The sequence below is a fragment of the Plecotus auritus genome (assembly GCF_963455305.1).
Source record: "Plecotus auritus genome assembly, chromosome: 10".
In the NCBI taxonomy this organism is placed as follows: Eukaryota; Metazoa; Chordata; class Mammalia; order Chiroptera; family Vespertilionidae; genus Plecotus; species Plecotus auritus.
In genome coordinates this window covers 23,484,031-23,504,094 of record NC_137785.1, presented here as the reverse complement: position 1 = coordinate 23,504,094, position 20,064 = coordinate 23,484,031, and the positions used below count along the sequence as shown (strand labels likewise).

Sequence of the window (20,064 nt, the reverse complement as noted above, 5' to 3'; positions counted from 1 at the left end):
TCATTGGATTCAGGGCCCACCCTAATCCAGTATGACCTCACCTTAACTAATTACACCTGCAAAAACCTTGTTTCTCTGTCAGGTCACTTTTACAGGTTTCAAGTAAACACGAATTTGGGGGACACTCTTCACTCCAGTACACCCGCAGGGCTCCAGGCCCTATCTGCTTGCAGAAACCCAGGGGACCTTAAGGGCAGGGACTGGGGCTGCTCTCTGCCCGGGCCCCGCCTCCCCTCCTGACTGGGGACCAATTGCCCACACCATCCAGGCACCCTTCAACACAGGTGCTCACACCCACGAGGCTTGCTCCACCAGAGGCAGGGGGGCCCAAGAGTAGGCACCTCCCTTCTCTACCACTTGTCCCAGGTCAAGCCTTGGGAAAGGGAGGGAGGGTGCAGCCTCCATCACACCTGAAGAGGATATGCTCCCACACCTCTGCCAATAGTTTGGACCAGTGGTCGGCAAACTGCGGCTCGTGAGCCGTGGTTTGCCGCTCTGTTGACTAATGAGTTTGCCGACCACTGGTCTGGACCAACACGGCATAGCCTCAGCCTCCCCAAGCACACAGGCTGGAAGGCAGGGGGAGCCACGGCTGGTGCAGCGAAAAAGCAGTTCTGTGAGGAGAGGATCCCATGGGCTTCTCTCTTCACAAATAAAAGGACCTCAGGCTACCCCTCCCTCCAAAACAGCCAACAACACATGGGAGGACCAGAAACAGCTTTTTTATTCAAGAAAGAGCTTCTTTATTCAAGCCCAAATCTGCAGCAGTCCCCACTGCTCCACCATACCAGGCAGGCCCCTCCCTCCAATCCCAACTTCATGCTATGCACCCACCATTCTCCCCCAACCATACCCCTCCCCCAGAAATAGCATTCCTCCAGTGGTGTCCAGCTCAGCTCAGGACCTCAGCCCCGGGAAGTGTTTCAATTCCTGAATTTGCCCACCAATGGCTTCGAGGGCCAAGCCCCCAGGCCCTGCTGTTCCAGGAGGAGGGATAGCTGCTGGCGTGCTTCCTGGTAGGGCCCAGCCTAGGGTGGGAGATGAGAGGGGTGGAGAGAGGGTGCTTGCTAGGGGTGCAGGAGATAGAGGGCTGGAGGGCAGGGAAGGAGCTGACCTTAGCCTCTTCATAGGTCTTCAAGGCCAGGAGGTGGGACTTGCCGAGAGCTTGGGCAGCCTGGCGGAAGGCCCGGAGAAAGGCTGCCTTGCAGAGGCGGGAGGGCGGCCCTCTGACAGCACTGGAGGTGGAGAAAAAGGACGTGAGATCAGGGAAGGGAAAAGATGGACTGAACTAGCAGGTCTGCACCATGGCCCTCACACCATCTTTCATGCCATGACAACCTCAGGGTTGGTGACAGAAGCCCTGCGTGGTCACACTGCTGTAAGAGGCTGTGCTGGGATTAGAACCCAACCTGTAACCAGATGCGTGCTCTTATCCCACAGCAGGGGAATGAGGATCCCTCCCCACCAGGCCTTTTCATCACCCCCCCACAGGCCCTTCTCACTCAGCTTTCACACGTCCGGTAGTCACATCCACAACCTCGACATCAGGGTCCCCCAGGCTCCAGTTGAGGCTTAGGTCATGGCAGGTGTTGGAGGTGGGGTTCAAAGGAGCCACGGGAGGGCCCGCAAACAGGTGTAGCATGGTTCGGGTGTAGGGAGGTGGCAGGCATGATCCCGAGACCCTGTCCAGGTTGGGCCGGGTGTGGATGGCACTGCTCAGAGTGGGGGGGTCGTGGCAGGGGTCAGCTAGGGAAGCAGAAGGCACAGACAGGGTCTGAGTCACCACCCTCTCCCATAGCCCACCCAGAGCCCACTTTCCACCCTCAGGCCCCTCAGGGTCCTCACCCAGGACTAGGCTGGTGGCATAGAGGGGAGGCAGGAAGTGGGCCAACAGGGCGCCACCCACCCCCAGCACGGTCCAGCGTGACAACTTGTCACTGGCTGAGAGGCAGCCCACGTGGGTGTCCCGGACCGTGGGGGACATGTAGCATACAGGCTTCAGCTCCCCTCGGATGTGGGCCTGCAGGCGGAAGGGGGCGCTGTGCAGCAGGCCGCTCTCAAAGGACCTTGACGGTGGTGTTGGCGGTGGGGGGAGGCTGCAGAGGCAGGGGAGGAAACAGGACATTGGACACCACAATCAGGACCGCTCTTCTGACCCCACCCAACACTGCCCTTCCCAACCCATTACCCCAAGGAACTCCATGGGGGCTCCCACATACTAGATGTCGTGAGCAGCTCCCTTGGGGGTATTGCTGATGTAGAAGTGTATGAAGATCCGGGGCTTGAGGACAAAGGGGAACCCAGGCCCAGGCTGGGGGGTCAGCACAGACTGCTCCTTGCCCTTGGGACCACCCTGCGTCGCCAGCAAGAGCTGCCGATACAAGAATCTGGAAGAGACAATAAAGGCGCAGCTGGGAGATGCCGCTCCTGACCGGGCCACCGCAGGGTGTCCCCCTGGCCCATCCTTCACCTCAGCAGGGCCCGGCGGGCAATGACCAGGCCATGGCAGTCGTGGAGCTGCCGGCCTGAGAACTCCAGCCAGCCAGCGCAGCTGCTGCTGCCCGTGCCCAGTGCCACCAGCTTGTAGATCTCCTTGGTATGGCTCCTGGCACCCGGGACCTCTGCGAGAGGAGAAAGCAGAGACAGTCCAGCCTAAGCAAGGCAAGGGCCCATGGGGACTGAGGTGGAGGGGGGTGGTGAGGGGCAACCCCTACCTTTCTCCAGGATGACAGCAGCCACAGTCCCCTTACAGGCCCAGTACGGTGAGGTCTCATTCACCAGGCGGTCAAAGCCAGCGCTGACCACAGCTGCACAGCGCTGTTCATGGGTCAGGATGTTCTCTGCACATGGGGGAGAGGGCAGAGGTGGGGGCCCCACAGGCCCTGCCCCTCCCCTCACCACAGGGGTCAGGTCAACAGGGGCCCACCTACCTACACTCAGGTCGCTGGGTGGTGAAGGCTTGCTGGGGGCCTTTGGGGACTCTGGAAGAGAGACAAGGGAATGGGTCGCCATGGGTGCCAAGGTCTGCCCTCTTCTCCTTTGTCCTTCAGGAAGCCAAGAGGTTCCATTGTTGGGTGGGGTCATCTTCCTGAAACCAATTCCTGGCTGCCCCTCTAGCAGGCTCTGCCCCCTGGATGGGCAGGCTTCAAAGGACATTAGTGCAAGGATCAGTTCACATGCCCCTCCCCAGCTCCCTACTGGCCTGGTCCTAATGCCCAGATGGCCTCTGCAGCAACCCAGCCTACCCACACACATGCGCATGCGCACAGGGTTTCAGCCCCCACCCCAGCTGGGGCTCAATCACCCGGTTACTGACCCCTTACCTGGGCCCTCCAGCTGGCTCTGGATGTAGTTGAGGGCAGAGAGAGCCGCCTGCTGCTTGGCCTCCTCCTTGTTGTTGGCAATGCCCACAGGGCAGGCCACCCCATCCAGTTCCGCACACACAGAGAAGGAAAAGCAGGGGTCTAGGGAAGGAGGCGGCTGTGAAGTGGTGCCCTGCACCTCCTGTCTATCCTGGGCTCTTTCTGGGACATCTGCCCCACCTGAGCCGCAGCTCTGACATCGGACACCCTGGTGGTCAGCCGAGAAGGAGACAGGCTGCCAGCTCCTGCGTGCCTTTGAGTACTGGGCCATCATCACTCAAGAGGATCCTCACCAGCCCCTCTGAAACAGGTCTGTAAGACTCTGTTTTACAAAGGGCAGGCCGTGTGCCAGGACCCAAATCCAGGGCCCTGCTGCTCTCAGGATGATGGCCCTGAGCACAGAGCACCCGCTGCCTTTCCGCAGACACTGGCTCTAGTTTTCTTCTACATTTGAAAGTTTCAACTAGCAAACCCTATCATTTCACGTGTTACTTATGACACAAAAGAGACATGAAAATCCTAGAACTGGGATCACTTGGTTGAAGGGCATAAACTTATGTCAGTTCATGGTGGTTGCTGGTACTTGCTGCTAAACTGTTTCCCAAAAGGACTGCTGTTTTAGAAGAGAACCCCATCTCAGCACTGCTCACCAGCCTCAGATTCACCTACTTTAAAAGGGCATCAGGAATGCAACTGGTAGATGCAGAAGGAAGGCGGGCATCAGAAAACCAACACACAGCAGCCAGCACAGTAGTAAACAAATCTGGCAACAATCATTATTAAAAATGAGGTAACGGTGTTATAGGGAACAAGATATTTAAATCATCTCCAGATGCTGCCCCTCACACCCCACTCCCCTCACCCCCCATGACTGGTTAAGCACAAAGGCAAGTGAAGACACCTGTTGGACACTACTCTAGCCAGGCCCTCCCAGCTAACACTGCCAGTGGTAGGACAAACAGATCACAGGCCTCCTGATGGGATGTCCGGCCCATGCGCACCTGCCAACAATGTGTAGCCTGAACCCAAGCCTGAGGAAACAGACAAACCCCATTCTACAGAACAACTGGCCCAGACTCCTCAAAACATCAACGCCCTGAAGACAAAGAGACTGAGGAACTGTTTCAGATCAAAGGAGGTTAAACAGGCGTGACACCTACTTATGATAGTTCATGCTGGTTTGGGGGAGGGGGGAAGGCCATTTTGGGGACAACTGGCAAAATCTGAATGGTAGTCAGGTAATGGTATTTTATCAACATTAAATTTCTAGAGTTAGATCACTGTACTGTAGTTATAAAGCCAATGTCCTTGTTCTTGGGAAATACTGTAGTATTTAAGGGGTAAATTAACTTTCAGATTGTTCAGGAAAAAAATCAATGTGGATATTTCTGTGTAAAGAAATATATAGAAAAGAGAGAAAGAGACACACACAAGCAAAGGTAGAGAAGCTGGGTGAAGAGTTTACGGGAGTTCTTTTATACTATTCTTTGAAATTCTGTCAAAATAAAAGATAAAAATAAGTGACTAAAAACCGTGCCTAACCATGTAAACAATGAATAGAGTCCCTTAAGCAGAAGGGAAGGGAAGGGCTTAGCCAGGGGTGGGCAAACTTTTTGACTCGAGGGCCACAATGGGTTCTTAAACTGGACCGAGGGCCGGAACAAAAGCATGGATGGAGTGTTTGTGTGAACTAATATAAATTCAAAGTAAAGGAGCAGAGGGGAGAGCAAGAGAACCCTCCACTCTTTCGGCTCCTCGGGCCGGATAGAATAGCCGGGGTAGATTCGGCCTGCGGGCCGTAGTTTGCCCACGGCTGGCTTAGGCTCTGAAAACAGACTTCCTGGGTTCACACTGTGCCCTGCAGCTACAGCCTCTGGCCTGTCTGCCCACCTTAGAATGGTGGTAACAGTACTGTACCGCCCTTACATAGTGTGAGGACTCAGTGAGTGAAGGTGCCTGGGCCACCAGCCAGAACTCATGAATGTTAGCTATTATCCTCTGTGTTGAATCTATTTTCTTATTTTCTGTGTTCTTGATGCTTTGGCATTTGGGCCTTGATCCTGTAGTGACCTCCGCTTCTAGAGCTACAAAATCCTAGAGATAGCAAATGACTCCCCTGTGAGCACACCTCTGATAGAGAAGCTAACCAATCCAGACCTCACACCCCAACCATCAAACTCTTACTCGAGCTAATATTCCTCATACTCTAAATCACCTAGGGCCAGACACCACACAACTAGGGACCACCAGAACCCGTAAACTTAGGGTCTCGCCTCCTTACTCAATCCTAACCTTACTTAGCATACCTACATTGCCTGACCATTCCTTCCAGAGAAAACTCCAGTAAAGGCGCTGGGCCCTGCTCTTCCCCTCCCCCTTCTGCCTCCTGACCCATCCCGATCCCTTCCCACATAACCCTGTGTAGGTGAGCTGTGCCTCGCATTTCTAGGATCTGTATTTACTTCTTTCATGACAATCATTTTCATGTCTGCTGTCCTACCATACCTGATTAAAACAAATCCCAGATACATTTTTAATACCTTATCTCGTTCTGAGTTGTTCATCTGGGGTTCTCTTAGTTTTACAAGAGGTTCCAACAGTTTGAGGAATGACTCTTTTGCTATCTCCTTAGAAACTAAGAATGCACTGGCTTATGGTTGGGAACCTGAACTTGGGAGCTGGCGTATTGTTCTGTGTGTCTGTCTGATTCAGGAGTAGGCGGATGCACTGAGGAAGAGAAAATGACGTAGTAACGATTATATCCCTAGGCAGTGTTCCCATTACCAAGCTGTTTGATAACGTCTTTAAGTCAGGGGCTGGCCTCCAATGTATCTCCAATGCTGGAATGGCAACTGTAATTGCATGTAATCGGCCTTCAAAAAAAGTTTGCTCAAAGGCTAGGTAGAGAGGCACGTCCTTTAACCTCCACAAGCTTCAGATGGGGATAATGTTCACCCTGCCGAGACCTGCCAGTTAGATGTTCAATGTAGCTGGTGGTCCTAGCACCATGCTGCTCACAGCCGTGTGTGTAGGTGGGAGGTGAGGGGTGAGGGGTGAGGGGTGAGGGGGGGGGGGGCGGGGATCAGGGTTCGGTCTCAGGTCCCAGGCTCAGGCTCAAGGTTCCCCTTGTTTCATCTGGAGTTGGCCTGGGACGTGCTGCCCTCCCAGGCCACTGGGCCTCACCTGCCGTCTGGTCCTCTCGGAAGATCAGGGAGACTCCCAGGTTGGCCGCGTACTGTGTGAGCAAGGCCACGGCCTGGCCAGGCGGCAGATCTTTGAGCTGCAGGCCCAGCTGTTTGGCCGCCTTCGTTAAGTCCCCAGCGAGCCCTGCAGGGGGGATAGAGACCCCCGGGAAACTTCCCATCTGTCCCCCCAAGTCTTCCGGTGCCTGAGCTGTCCCCAGCTCTCCGACTCCGGCCCTTCCTAAGAGCCCACCGACCCCCGCAGCGGAGGCCAGGGCCTGCCCACCCCCCTCATTGTCCTCCATGCTGGGGACCGGCGGCTCCCAGGAGTCTTGGCCCCGGCTGGCGCAAGGACGCCTGGGGCTGATCTGCAACGAAGCTGCCAGGCGGAGCTTCCTGCGGCCACCGTCATCAGCGCCAGGTGCGGTGCTGGCCGGCGAGGCCATGCCGGATGTGAGGACAGTGGGCCGATTTTGCCGCTCGTGCCCTTTTACACGACCCAGGCACCTCCCACGTGTGGGGCACGTGATGCAGCGTACAGTGCGCTTGCGCTGCAAGAGCCCCGCCTGCTGCTGGCCAATGAGAGCCCAGAGCTGAGGCGGACAGTGCTCCCAGCTACAGGCATGGCGGGTCTCCTGGACAGTCGTGGCCTGAATGTGGATTCCACTTCGGGACAGAGCTTGGGGGCGGGGTCTGGGTGCACTCTGCTCTGGGGTGGTCCTGCCCCCCCTCCCAAGTCCAGTGTCCCACCTGGCTCCTGCGCACGAATGTCCTGAAACCAAAGCCATCACAGCAGCCCGCCCCGAGCCACTTAGCTGAGCCTGGAGGTCCTCGTCAGATAAATGAACGTGTTCTCAATTGAAGCAGTCCTGGGGCATCTTTAGAATGTACATTTTTTAATTTATTTTACTTTTATATATTTTTATTGACTTCAGAGAGGAAGAGAGGAGAGAGACCAGCTGCCTCCCACACACGCCTCCCCCCACCCCGCCCCCAACCCCCAACCCCCAACCCCCAACCCCCCACCCCGCCCCCAACCCCCAACCCCCAACCCCGCCCCCAACCCCCCACCCCCAACCCCACCCCCACCCCCACCCCCACCCCCAACCCCAACCCCAACCCTGCCACTGGGGATCAAGCCCTACCAACGGGGCATGGGCCCTTGATGGCAATCAAATCCAGGACCCTTCAGTCCGCAGGCTAATGCTCTACCTACTGAGCCAAACTGGCTAGAGCTAGGATCTACATTTTTAAACTGTGAACTGTTCGCCTTCCTGCAGCCAACTGTAAGTGCTCTCTAGCCAAAATTAAACATTTGGTACCCTACCCTTTTTTCCTTCCAAAGGGATTTTGAGTTGGCTTATAAAAATGCCATAGGCAATAATCCTTTAAGATGAGGACTAGGGGTGAAGGAGAAATAACAAAAATAAGGTGAAATTAGGGATGAAGACAATTTACATATGGCCTGCTATGATACAACACAATTGCTTGAAGGGATCCGAAAATTTAACTGAGTCTTACAGGAGCCAGTGACTGGGGAAACAGTACCAATAACTCGGTTCACAGTCTGTAAGACTTGTCACATTGTTGCTGCGGATTGCTACCTTTGGGACTGACAGTGCTAACAGGATTGTGGTGGTGTGGATACTGGGGGATATGAGAAATGGTTCCTGGTGGAACCAGGAATGCATGACTTGGGGAGAGCAGAGGTGGGGGGCTGGGTAGATTCAACCTCCTACAGTTCAGGGATTGGCACCAGGAAGAACAATTCTGGTTTTGGGGTGGGGTTCAGAGTGAAGAATTAGGCCTAGGAGATAGGACACCAGCACAGCAGGTATTCAGAAATGAAATGATGGCTACCCAAAAATATTTGAACAGTTTCCAAACCTAGAAACATCACCAACGGGAAATTGCATGAACAAATGGCGATATATTCATACAATGGCAGTAATTAAAAAAGAAACAAAATACCATTGTATGCCCGACTCGGGTAAATCTCATTGGCATGTTGAATGAAAAAAAGCCAGACTAAAAAGAGTAACTTCTGCATGATTGTATTTATATTAATTTCTTGAAACAAAATTAATCTATGGTGATAAAAGTCAGAATCGAGGTCACTTCTTGAAGGGGCTATTGACTGGGATGAGGGAATTTTCTGTAGTAATGGAAATGCTCTCTGTCTTGAGCTGGGTGATAGTTACGTGGGTTTATTATGTATGTAAAAACTCAGTGAGCTGTACACTTAAGACTTGTGCACTTTACTGCATGTTAAGTATACAGTATATAAGTAACAAAAGGAGACATGACAGCTTGTTTAGAGAAAGAAAAGAAGGAGGAGAGGAAGAAATGGATTGGGCCTCCCAGTGCAGAAGCTGGATGGATGTCTTATAAAAATGGTAAGTAAAATACTGGTTCCTCAAAGATGTCCAGGACCTGATCCTCACAGCCTATAAAGGTTATATTATATGGCAAGGGGGACTTAAGCTTGAAGATGGAATTAAGGTTTCTAATAGGCTGAGTTTAAGATAAGTAAATTATCCTGAATTATCTGGGTAGGTCCAATGTAATCACCAGGGTCCTTAAATGGGGGAGAAGGAGACAGAAGAATCCGAATCAGAGATGGCATCATGAAAAAGCCTCAACTGGCCATTGCTGGCTTTGAAGATGGATGGGGGCTATGAACCAAGGAATGCAAGCAACTTGCAGAAGCTGGAAAAGGCAAAAGAAAACAAAAACCCACAAAAAAACAAAAACAAAACAGATTCTACCCTGGAGCCTCCAGCAAGGAACACAGCCATGCTGACACCTTGATTTTAGCCCAGTGAGACCCATTTCAGGCTTCTGACCTCCAGAACCTTACAATATTGTATTGTTTTAAGCCACTAAATTTGTGGTAATTTGTTACAGCAGCAAAAGGAAACTAATAAAAATAGCCTTCAATATTTTTGTATACATACCTGAAAATTTTTGAAAAACTGTCCAAAAATTTTTTAGTCACAGGTTTAAATATCCTTCCACTACATTTTCACCAGAACTATGGAGATGCAGACTGAGCTTATTCCATTGGCTCCAAATGACTTCCCTACTTGTAAAGCCTACTTCATAGGGTATAAGGACAATCATTAAGATTCCTACTGAGTAATCCAGTGCCTGGCTCATAGTAGGTGCGTAGTAAGTGTTTTTTGAGTGAACTAGTTTAATACTCACAAGAATCCTGAGGAATAGGAGGTTAGTTAAGCAGAGGTGGAATGGCCTTCACTATTGGGATTTAAGATTAGGTATTTCTACTGCCCAGGGTCCTGCCGGCACTCCCATTCCCCCTCCGCCCGGGAGGTGGCGCTCTAGGACGCCTGTGAGGTCAGGCTGGGAGGCGGGACTTTCTGCCTCGAAGGGAGCTCTTCCGTCCCGGCCCGGAAGACCATTTAGCGCTGCTGTGGGTGTGATCCTGAGAGGGTTGCCCGAGCTACGGTGCTGCTTTTGGGCTCTTCTGTGTCACGAGGGCCGGGTGAGCGTCACGTGGAAGCCCATTTCCCAGACGAGCGCGGCGAAGTCCGGGCCACTTGAGTACGCACGCCGCCGGGACGGCAGGGAGAGAGGGGCAGGGAGAGGGGGGTCAGGAGAGCTCGATCCCCTCTGCGCGGGTCCACCGCCGGGAGCGGTGTGGCTTTGGGACGAGTCACCCGACATCTGCAGAGTGGGTTATTAGCCTCTAGCTTTACATTCTACAGATGTAAAGCGTGGCAGGAGCCGGTAGACTGCGCTTGCTGTGGAAATTCCGAGGCCTGGTGGAGGCCTGGTGGAGGAGGGGGAGAGTAGGGGGGTGAGGGGATGGACCGTCCGGATCCCCTCACCCATCCCCTGCGACGGGCTCACTTTTTGCCGCGTCCCGCGTGGCAGTGATGCAGCCTTGGAGGTCCGAAGGAACCTGAGAGCCATGGTGAGGTTGGAAAGTGGGGCTGCCTTGTCTGGGGGCTCTTCTGAGGTCGTAGACTCCACCGACGCCCTCATACCGCCTGGGTTTGTTTGAAGCGGTTAGGCCCCTCGTTCATTTATTCCTGGGTTTGTTCCTTCAGCTTACTTGTACGGATGGTTATCGTGTAGCAAATACCAAGGCACTGGGGATAAATAAGACCCTTTCCCATGGGGACTATTAGAGCAGCTTTTAATCAGACAGCTTCATCTTTAAATATGTAGTTGCCCATAGCCAGCGTGTTCTGGGGGAAGCATGCAGGGTATTGTGGGAGGATAAGGTTGAGGGAACTGGGAGAGGCTTCCTGGCTTGAAACCGAAGGGTGAGTAGGGTTTGTAGGTGGGTAGGAAGGGCGCTGGCACTCATTGGAAGCAGATGGTGTGCAGAGGCCCTGTGGTGAAAAGAAGCCTGGTGAGGGAGAACCTAGAGGAGGTGGGGGTGACTGGAGCCCCGGAACTAGAGACGTGGTGTGTGCGCTGGTTTATCAGGGGTGCAGGCATCTCTGGGAGGCTTGGTTGCTCCTTAACTTGCGGTTGGTACAGTCCGTCCTATGGAAGCCAGTGTTTTTTCACAAGGACTCACTGAGCACCTCTTTGGTTCCTGCCACTGTCCGCTCTGGGTTTGGAAAAGAGAATGACAGCAGCAGCCAGACACACCAGTAACTCAGGAATGAATCAGATACGGTTCTGGCCCTCAGAGAGCTTGCAGTCTAGTGGAAGGGTTAAGACATTACATATGAGCCACAATCAGAATGAGGCTGACATGCCAGAGAAACATATTCATTCATTTGACAAGTATTTACTGTGCCAGGTATTTTGCATGGTCATGAGGATTCATGGGTGCACAGAGCTCACAGGATAAATTGATAAAATGCAGTGGCAGTTCCAAGGGGAAAGATCTGCTTCCTAAGTCCGCAAGGCTATTGTTTGCTTTTGGATGCACCAGAGAGTAGCGGGGCAGGACCTGGACTTTGAATTGGATGGATGGGGGGCAGAACCTGGACTTTGAATTGGATGGATGGGGGGCAGAACCTGGACTTTGAATCGGATGGATGGGGGCAGAACCTGGACTTTGAATTGGATGGATGGGGGCAGAACCTGGACTTTGAATCGGATGGATGGGGGGCAGAACCTGGGCTTTGAATCGGATGGATGGGGGGCAGAACCTGGGCTTTGAATTGGATGGATGGGGGCAGAACCTGGACTTTGAATCGGATGGATGGGGGCAGAACCTGGACTTTGAATCGGATGGATGGGGGGCAGAACCTGGACTTTGAATCGGATGGATGGGGGGCAGAACCTGGACTTTGAATCGGATGGGGGGTCAAGCTGTTGGCCTTGGGCAAGTGGCTCTTTCCTGAGCCTCAGTTTCCTGAACTCCAAAATAGGGCAAATAGAAGAATAAAATATATAGTGCCATGCCTGGCAGACATTTGCAGTCAGTAAGGGAGCACTGCTATTATTTTTTATGTTAATTAAAAAAAGAGGGATGATGTGGCTACTTACACTTCTAGAGCACTTTGTATTTAGCAAAGCTCTTCCACTAAGTTTATTTTTATTCAACACATAGTATATTTTCTGGAAGGAACTGTATTTGACAGAGAAATAAGTCTCAGTCCCTGGCTTTGGGGAAACTTGAGTTAGTATTAAGAGTGTAGTGTGGAGTATAGGGCATGGGTAGTCTACAAATATGTAATTAGAAAACCAACAGCAATGATAGAAGTTGACTTTATCCCCTACCACTCTTCTTGTTCGTTCAATGGCTTCCTAGTTATTTCTCAAATACTTTCTGCCCCAGGACATTTGCACTTGCTATTTATTCTGCCAGGAACTGTCTTCCTAGTTGAGGTTCTCTCCCTCATTTTGTTCAGGCTGTGCCAAACGCCACCCTATCAACAAGGCTTTTCCTAGCTACTGTGGCTAAATCCACACCCTTGGCCCATTGCCATCCCCTCCATCATGGTTGGTTAGTTGGTTTTATTTTTTAAAGAATAGTTACTGATTTTTAGAGAGAGAGGAAGGGAGAGGGAGAGATGGAAAGAAACATCGATGATGTGAGAGCTGCCTCCTGCATGCCCCCTACCAGGGATTAAGCCCACAACCCAGGCATGTGCCCTTGACCAGGAATCAAACTGGTAACCTTTTCACTCACTCTCCCAGGAACCCTGGAGGCTGTCGGTCAGATTCAGGCCTTTGAAAAGGCCCGTGTCTTCCAGGATGGACTTCCCCAGCTCCCTCCGCCCCACGTTGTTTATGACCGGCCCCCTTGGTCTGAGCGATGTCCCTGATATGTCCTTCATGTGCAGCTGGAGAGATGCCCTGACCCTGCCAGAGTCCCTGCCCCAGAACTCCGAGGTGAGGAGGGCTGGAGAGCCCTGCGGCTCCAGGGTGGGTACTTCACTTGGCCTCTGTTTTCTAGCATTTACACCAGTTGGCAGGAGTATAGAGTGGCATGTCTGCCAAGACACAGGCTGAGCCGGAATCCCCTCCTTTGGGGTCCATGGGATGACCTACCATCTACAGAGGGTTTACTGAGCAGGAGCTGCTGGCTTGCTCTTTCCTACCTCTCCCCAGACTCTCCTTTCCCTATTTGCTCAACAAATACTCATTGAACAGCCCCTACCATGTGCCACATACCTCATTAGGCCCTGGGACTCCAACATGAATAAGTCGGATGTTATCCCTGCCCCAGTGGAACTTCGGGTTAGATGGAGGAAGAATAGACAAGTGAGCAGTCCATAGGACAAAATCATTATGAAGTGTGATAATAGCTTTGAACGAAACCAAAAATATGCTGAGACAGCACAGTGGGGATGAGGCGGGGAGGGGAGGAGAGGGGAGACCTTCTGGGACAGGAAGGGCACCAGCTCTTTCCCTGGAAGCCTAAACCACCTGGCTGCTACTTGGAGACAGGCCGGCCAAGGCTTACTCCAAGCAGAAGCAAGTGGGTATGAAAGTTAAGGGATGGTGGAGTCCTGGGGAGGGTATAGTGGGACTTCCTCGACGAGGAAGGACTTAAGTCAGATAATAGCACTTACTATCTGGTATCCTATTGCCAGATAATAAGTATTATATTAAAACCACTAGCCACCCTGACCAGTGTGGCTCAGTTGGTTGGGCATTGTCCCGCGCACCTAAAGGTTGCCGGTTTGATTCCCGGACAAGGCTTGTCAACTCTTCCATCTCCTGTGTGTTTGAGCTGAGCCATCCCCAGCCCTGCAGTGGGGAATGGGGTGGCCTGTGGGTGTCTGAGCTAAGTCCATGAGATGTCCTGAGTGGAAATGAGAATCCGGTAGGATTCAGGTCAGCCAGTAATGGTTCAGGGGGCACCTTTGAGAGCCAGTGCAGCCTGGAGGTCAAAGGCACAGACTGTAGTCAGGCTTTCTGGGTTCAAACCCAGCCCTTCTCTTGACTGGCTGTTGTCTGGGACAAGTGACAGCCTCCCTGTGCCTCCATTTCTTCATCAGTAAAGTGATGATGATCATTGTACCAACTCAGCAAGCTCCTTGTGAAGATTATGTTAATAAAAGACAAGTGCTGGCGACAGTGCCTGTCCTGGGAGTGCACTCATGCTATATTGTCATGGTCGCGTTTCCACAGAATGGGGCGCCACACTTGGCCAAGGGCCTGCTCTGGGAGCCCGACACCCCTGGACCCCTTCCCTTGCTGCCTCCTGGTCCAGGTAAGGATTTTGGTCCTTGGGGGTCCTCTCCCAAGCTGCTCCCCTGTTGCTTCTGTCCTCCATCCCTCCCTCCTCCCTGAGCCTTCCCTCTCCCCGCTAATGCCCTCCACCCTCCAGTCACCTGGGACATGTGGCCCCACTTCTGGGCTCTTCCCAGTCCCCAGGACTGACCCCTTCCCCAACCTTACTCTTCTCTCAGATCCCTGGGACCCTGGCCTAACTGCCCAGGACCTGCTTTTCCGGGGAAGTCCCAAGTTCCGGAGACAGCCCCAGGCTGTGCTAGACGTTACTGAACAGGTGAGTGGCCCCACAGTGGACAGTGCTGTGTGACTGAAGCTGTGCCTAATGACCTGGTGTCCTCTCCTCCCACAGTTCAGCCGGTTCCTATGGGACCATGGTGACATAGCCTTTGCCTCCCTGGGGAAACTGATGCTGGAGAATTTCAAACTGGAGGGAGCACGGGTGAGTAACCCTGGTCGGCCAGGAGAGGGGCTCCCATTTCACATCTCACATCAGGGTGAGCCCTAGGGTGCAAGCTTGACAAGGCCTTTCCACGCAGAGCTACTCTAAGAAGAAGACAGTGGTCAGTGTGAAGAGGATACTCGAGGACCTCGGTGGACACCAGCCCTGGGGGCAAGTGGCTAGTGAGAAAGGATGGGGTGGGTAGACATAGCTGGTGGTGAGGATATGGAAGGTACTAGATATGGATGGATCCAAGTTTCCATTACAATTGCTCCCCACCCTGTGTAACCAGGAGCCATGATACTGATACAAAACTCCCAATTCCACTAGCCTAAGGGGATATGGGAATTTAAATTCATGGGCTGCAGGCACGGCTGCATCCAAAGTTTTAAATAATGTGTGAAACAGGGCTCTGTCTCTATTTTCTCATCCACTTGCCTCTGCCTGGCTTAATTCCTAGGCAGTTTCCAAGTGCAGCAAGATGGCTTATGATTCCAAGGAAAGAGCCAGTGACTTTTCCAGAGGCACCATTAGACATCCCAGGAAGGGTGTTGCTGGTTGGCTTGGGTGTTGTGCCCATCTGTGAGCCAATCACCATGGCTGGGGTGATGGAGTACTTGAGTGGCCAGGCCACGGGAATAGGGTGGGTTGGTTCCTATAGGAAGAAATTCTAGGTAGATTAAAAATGTGTCTACTGCACCTGACCTCTCTGGGGATGGTACCCAGTTCTCCTCATCACCGCTACAGCCTGATCCTTCTGCCATCCTCTTGTCCCCAGGTGTCCCTGGGCTTACTTCAGCCACCGACAGCGCCGGTTCTCCATCCTCGGGGACCCAATCCTGGGCAAGTCAGTGTCGAACCTCCTGGGAGAACTGCTATATGAGGAGCTGGCGATGCGGTGGGAGCAGCTGCTCCTAGACGATGCTTTCACTGGAGGCGCATTGGCCTGGCTGCCCGGAAGGACACCCCGGGTCAGGCAGCTGGTCTACCCTGCAGGAGGTGCCTTGGACAAGCTGTGTATCCTTTCTTGCTGGGCAGGATCCCAGCCAGCTCCCTCTGGTGGAGGAGGCTCTTGGCATGGTCCAGGGGAAGGGCAAGGAGTTGGGGGGCCCTGCAGTGACCCAAGCTCATAGCACTTATCCTTAGCGAGAGGCCCAGATTTCCAAGAGGTCCGTCTGACCCCAGGCAGCGACCCTCGGGTCCTTGGGAACCCTGGCCACATTCAGCTCCGGGGACCTGTCCGGCAGGTGGTGACCTGCACCGTGCAGGGAGAATGTAAGACCCTTAGCTACTTCCCTCCCCGCTGACCTGCTGCCTGACCCTGACCCTGACCTGCTGCCTGACCCTGACCCTCTCCGTCCCTCCTCAGCTATGTTGGCTGTCCGTTCTGATTACCACTGTGCCCTGTGGAAGGTCAGCAGGCAGGGGCAGCCAGCCCCCCTCCAGGTGCTAAAGGTTGAGAAGGGGGCCACAGGGATCAACCTCAGGTAGGGGGCTGAATTGGGCTGGTTGGCAAAGAGATAGGCATGGGAGAAGGGGGTGGCATAGCACTAATCACACTTATGCCCTGTAGCCCTCACCTGCCCGGCGAGTTGGTTGTCTGCAGCCGTTCGGGAGCCGTCTGTCTGTGGACACCCCACGACGGGTAATGCCCTTTCCCCAAAAACCTTCCACCCCACAAACAGCTCCCCCTGAACTGCAACCCATACTTCCCAAACAATGTGTTCTGGACTCAGGGCCAGGTTGCCACGCATCTCCCAACCCACCTGCCTATCCCCCCACCCATGTCTCCCCAAGGCTTCGGCAAATCTACAAGGATCCTGAGACCCTTGTGTTTCGGGACCCGTCTCCTTGGCGTTGGGCAGACTTCACCGCCCACCCTCGGGTTCTAACTGTGGGTGACCGCACTGGAGTGAAAATTATTGATACTCAGGTGAGGGCTGGGGGATTGTCACAGGCTCAGCAGTGGGATAGTGCAAATACATGGGGTGGGGGCTGGCAGGGGACCTCCCCCAGGGCATGAAAAGCAGCAGGGCCAGGGAATCCAATAGATTGGTGGTGCCCTAAACCTCAGACTGTGGGAGGGCTGACCTGGCTTTCTCCCCAGGGCCCGCCAGGCTGTGGTTTGTTGCTTTTCCGTGTGGGTGCAGAAGCATCATGCCAGAAAGGGGAACGTGTCCTGCTAACCCAGTACCTGGGGGAGTGCGGCTCCGATTCTCTGCAGCCTACACTCCATCTCATTTGTACCCAGGTGAGCGCCACCTTCCCCCTCCTGTCCCTCGTGCACTGTCTCAGCCAGTTACTAGAGAGGGTCCTGGGACAACTAACTGCAGGTGAAGTAGGAATCACAAAACCCTAATGAGTCTGTGGCTGAAACGTGCTAACTGGCGGGTGGGTACAGCCTCCCGGGGGTGACATCTGAGCAGGGCTTTGAGGGGCCAGTGGAGATGGGCCAGGTGAGGAGGAAAGGCATGGAGTGGGGAGCAGTCTTTGCAAAGCTGGACAATTCCCCCTGTGCTCAGGAAAGGGGAGGAGGTCTAAGGGTTCCTGAGGGTCTGGCCCCCACCACACTGCGTGCCCCCCCCCCCACACACACACACACAGACACACGGCGTTAGTAGGTGTGTCAAGCATGGGTTCCAGGGTCTGGTGAGTCAGGAGAAGGCTGGGTAAAAGCCAGGTGGGTTTCTATGTGACGAGGCTCCTCCACACCTCTCCTGAGATCCCTTCTCCCAGCTGTGCTATCAGGATGAAAGATGGTGCTGCCCACTTGGGAAAAATGTTCCTGTGTGGGTTTGGGCACGTGAAGGTGGAGAGGAGGTCAGGGCCAGACACAGTGCATGACCACTTGGGGGTTCGCACTCATCCTGAGAGCCACATGGGGCCACATCAGACCCTCTTTTCCATCTCAGTTATGTCCCTCTGTCTCATTTCTGCTTGGGCCTCCAGTTCTCACTCTACCTGATGGATGAACGCCTCCCCTTGGTGCCCATGCTGAAGTGGGACCACAGCCTCCCCTCGGCCCTCCTGCTGGCCCGGCTGCTGCCTCCACCCCGCCCTGGCTGCGCCAGGCCGCTGCTCCTCGGAGGCCAGGGCGGGCAGCTGCAGCTGCTGCACATCACAGGTGAGGTCCAGTGAGGGCAGGAGGGGCGTGGAAGATGGGCAGGGCTGGAGCCTGGACAGGACCTCAGCTGCCTGTCCTTCTTCCAGGGGAGGGGGCCTCCACACCCCGGCTGGCAGGGCCCCCCCAGTCTCTCCCTTCCAGGAGCGACTCCCTCTCTGCATTCCCCCTGCTGGAGCCCAGGAGTCAGTGGCAACTGCAAGAACGTCTACAAGCACCAACCATAGGTATGCTGGGATGAGGGAGTGAGTCTGGGGGGCTGCACCTCTGCCAGGCTCACTTGGAGTCACTGTCATTTCTGTCTTCAGGTCTGGCTGCCACCATCCTACCCTCTTCCTCCACACCAGTCCTGTCACTCTTCCAACTCTCAGCGGCTGGAGATGTCTTCCACCAGCGCCTCCACCTCCGGGAAGACCTTAGGCCTCGCAGTGACCCCGGGCCCAACTGCCATGCCCCCACGGCTTCCTGGAGCCCCCAGGCCACTGCTTGCTGTCGCAGGTGGCTGAAGGCCCTGCTGAAGGTGCCACCGGCTCCCCCTGTGTGGGCCGCACCCACCTTTTCCCACCGCCGTCTGCTGGGCTTCAAGGAGCAGCAGAAGGTTGAAGGGAAAGTGCCAGAGGTTCTCCGGGCGGCCATGGCCCAAGGGCGGCTACTGCAGCAGAGGGACCTGGGCTCGCTTCCCACAGCAGAGCCACCGCCGGGCCCGAAGCCGGGCCCCAAGGATGAACTCAGTGAGCGATTGGAGGCAGCCTGGGAAGGCCCGGTGACTGCCTGGTGGGAGCAGCAGCAGGACAGGACCTCCAAGCCCGGGAGGCAGCTGAAGCGGCCCAAGCGCCGAATGCAGCTGTCCAATACCTTCTCCTCGCTCAGCGGCCACCTGGACCTCTCAGGTGCCACCAGCCCCCCTCACAGCCCAGACTGGACGTCCCCTGTGTCGAGGCCTCGGTCCCCAGTGACCTTGCCCTCCCAGGAGTTGACCCAGGATCTGTGGGCCCAGGGCATCCCCTCAGAGCGGCAGCAGACCCTTCGGGACTATATGGCCAAGCTACCTCTTCAAGGGAACACCCCAGAAGGTGCCTCCACGTCCCTCTCCCAGACCTCCAGTACCCAGGCCACCCCCTCCAGACAGCGGACCCTCCGGGACTGCACAGCTGAGCTGCCACCCCACAGGGACACCCCAGGAGGTGCCACTGTGCCCTCCTCCCAGACCTCCAGCATCTGGGCCACCCCCTCCAGGCAGCAGGTGCGCGTCCTCTCTGGCTCTCAGCCACTACGGAAGAAGCCACGCATGGGCTTCTGAGGGATCGGGAAGCTGCACCCCACTACTGGGGAGCCCCTGGTCCCAGACCAGCTATGCCTTCTGTGACTGAAACTTCGGAAATGGAGACGGAACAGTCTCAGGGTGCAGTCCTGCTTCCTGACTGCCACTGTGATGGGAGACATCCAAACGTGATTTGGAGCCAAGTAGTAGGAATAGGAACAACAAAACCGTAGTTTCTCCTTTTCCTGGGGATACTTCCAGAGCCAGGTTGATGGCCCCAGCGGTCCTGTCCTGAGGTCTGTCGTCAGGAGGCAGCACTGTGCTTGACGCAGGGGCTGCAGTCAGGCCCTGGGCTCCGCCTCATGCAGGCTGTGTCCCGTGTCCCCTAGTCAGCTCCTCGCCGTGGTTGGGACAGTGAAATGAGACACTGAGGAGCTGCTGGTGCCTGGTGTTCAGTGGGTGTGGGCAGCTGCTGTGGGCTCGGTTGCGTGTGCTACGCAGTTTCTCCCAGGAGCTGATGTTTTGTAGAGGGAGACACTTTGGACCCATCTTTAGGGATTGAATAAACTTGTCGCCTGAGTTTTGAATGATAAAGTTTCTAGGACTTGGAGGTATTCACTTACGTTGCTTTTTATGTCTAATGCATAACGTTTATTTCCCCAAAGCTCTGTAGCTGGTGGGAGATTGTGCTGTCCTGTGAGGAAAACACCCACCTGAAATTTCACAGAACTCGGATCTGCTCCAGATTAATCACACATGGAGGAATGGACTTATCTCAGGGTATCTGATGAAATGGCTCACGTCACTCACACAGATATTAAATAATTTGACAACACATTACTTAACATGAATACTCAAATGTTTCTAATGTTTAAATGAGACATTGGCGGTTGTACAATTTATACCACAAGTAACGGGGGAAATGAGTTATGCTTTGAGAACAAGGAACATAGTACTGCCCAACACTGGGGGGGTTGGGGGGGAGCATAAGAGGGATGAGTCGTGCAACAGTACACGCTGCAGCC

General features: G+C 54.3%; 2 protein-coding genes across 4 annotated transcripts; one reads left to right on the top strand and one right to left on the bottom strand.

The window, feature by feature from the left end:
* Positions 1 to 923: 923 nt before the first annotated feature.
* Positions 924 to 6,990, bottom strand: ADAD2 (adenosine deaminase domain containing 2; the record flags this gene model as incomplete). Its single annotated transcript, XM_080646109.1, is given in 10 exon segments — positions 924 to 1,028; positions 1,115 to 1,235; positions 1,503 to 1,746; positions 1,846 to 2,096; positions 2,220 to 2,387; positions 2,471 to 2,652; positions 2,656 to 2,840; positions 2,931 to 2,981; positions 3,324 to 3,464; positions 6,546 to 6,990. Coding segments are annotated over 10 exon segments (1,893 nt in total).
* A 4,877-nt stretch (positions 6,991 to 11,867) lies between these two features.
* TAF1C (TATA-box binding protein associated factor, RNA polymerase I subunit C) lies at positions 11,868 to 19,878 on the top strand. 3 transcript variants are annotated; one of them, XM_080645343.1, is made up of 14 exons: positions 11,868 to 12,868; positions 14,114 to 14,195; positions 14,395 to 14,492; positions 14,568 to 14,657; positions 14,755 to 14,828; positions 15,436 to 15,674; positions 15,816 to 15,932; positions 16,027 to 16,144; positions 16,231 to 16,302; positions 16,455 to 16,590; positions 16,765 to 16,908; positions 17,607 to 17,781; positions 17,868 to 18,005; positions 18,087 to 19,878. In XM_080645343.1, the coding sequence occupies exons 1-14, from the start codon at positions 12,731 to 12,733 to the stop codon at positions 19,076 to 19,078; spliced, it is 2,613 nt and encodes an 870-aa protein (XP_080501469.1). In that variant the 5' UTR covers positions 11,868 to 12,730; the 3' UTR covers positions 19,079 to 19,878. The 3 variants fall into 3 exon arrangements, with proteins under 3 accessions (XP_080501469.1, XP_080501467.1, XP_080501468.1); XM_080645341.1 differs by lacking the exons at positions 11,868 to 12,868; positions 14,114 to 14,195; positions 14,395 to 14,492; positions 14,755 to 14,828 and having other exon boundaries at positions 14,569 to 14,657; XM_080645342.1 differs by lacking the exons at positions 11,868 to 12,868; positions 14,114 to 14,195; positions 14,395 to 14,492; positions 14,568 to 14,657; positions 14,755 to 14,828 and having other exon boundaries at positions 15,652 to 15,674; positions 15,816 to 15,904.
* The last annotated feature ends 186 nt before the right edge of the window (positions 19,879 to 20,064 follow it).

Bases quoted from the DNA above. Each gene is read 5' to 3' on its own strand.
- TAF1C (XM_080645343.1), top strand. From the start codon at position 12,731: ATGGACTTCCCCAGCTCCCTCCGCCCCACGTTGTTTATGACCGGCCCC. The intron at 16,145-16,230 runs GTAGGGGGCTGA...TATGCCCTGTAG, and splicing joins GCCACAGGGATCAACCTCAG to CCCTCACCTGCCCGGCGAGT. The intron at 16,591-16,764 runs GTGAGGGCTGGG...CTTTCTCCCCAG, and splicing joins TGAAAATTATTGATACTCAG to GGCCCGCCAGGCTGTGGTTT.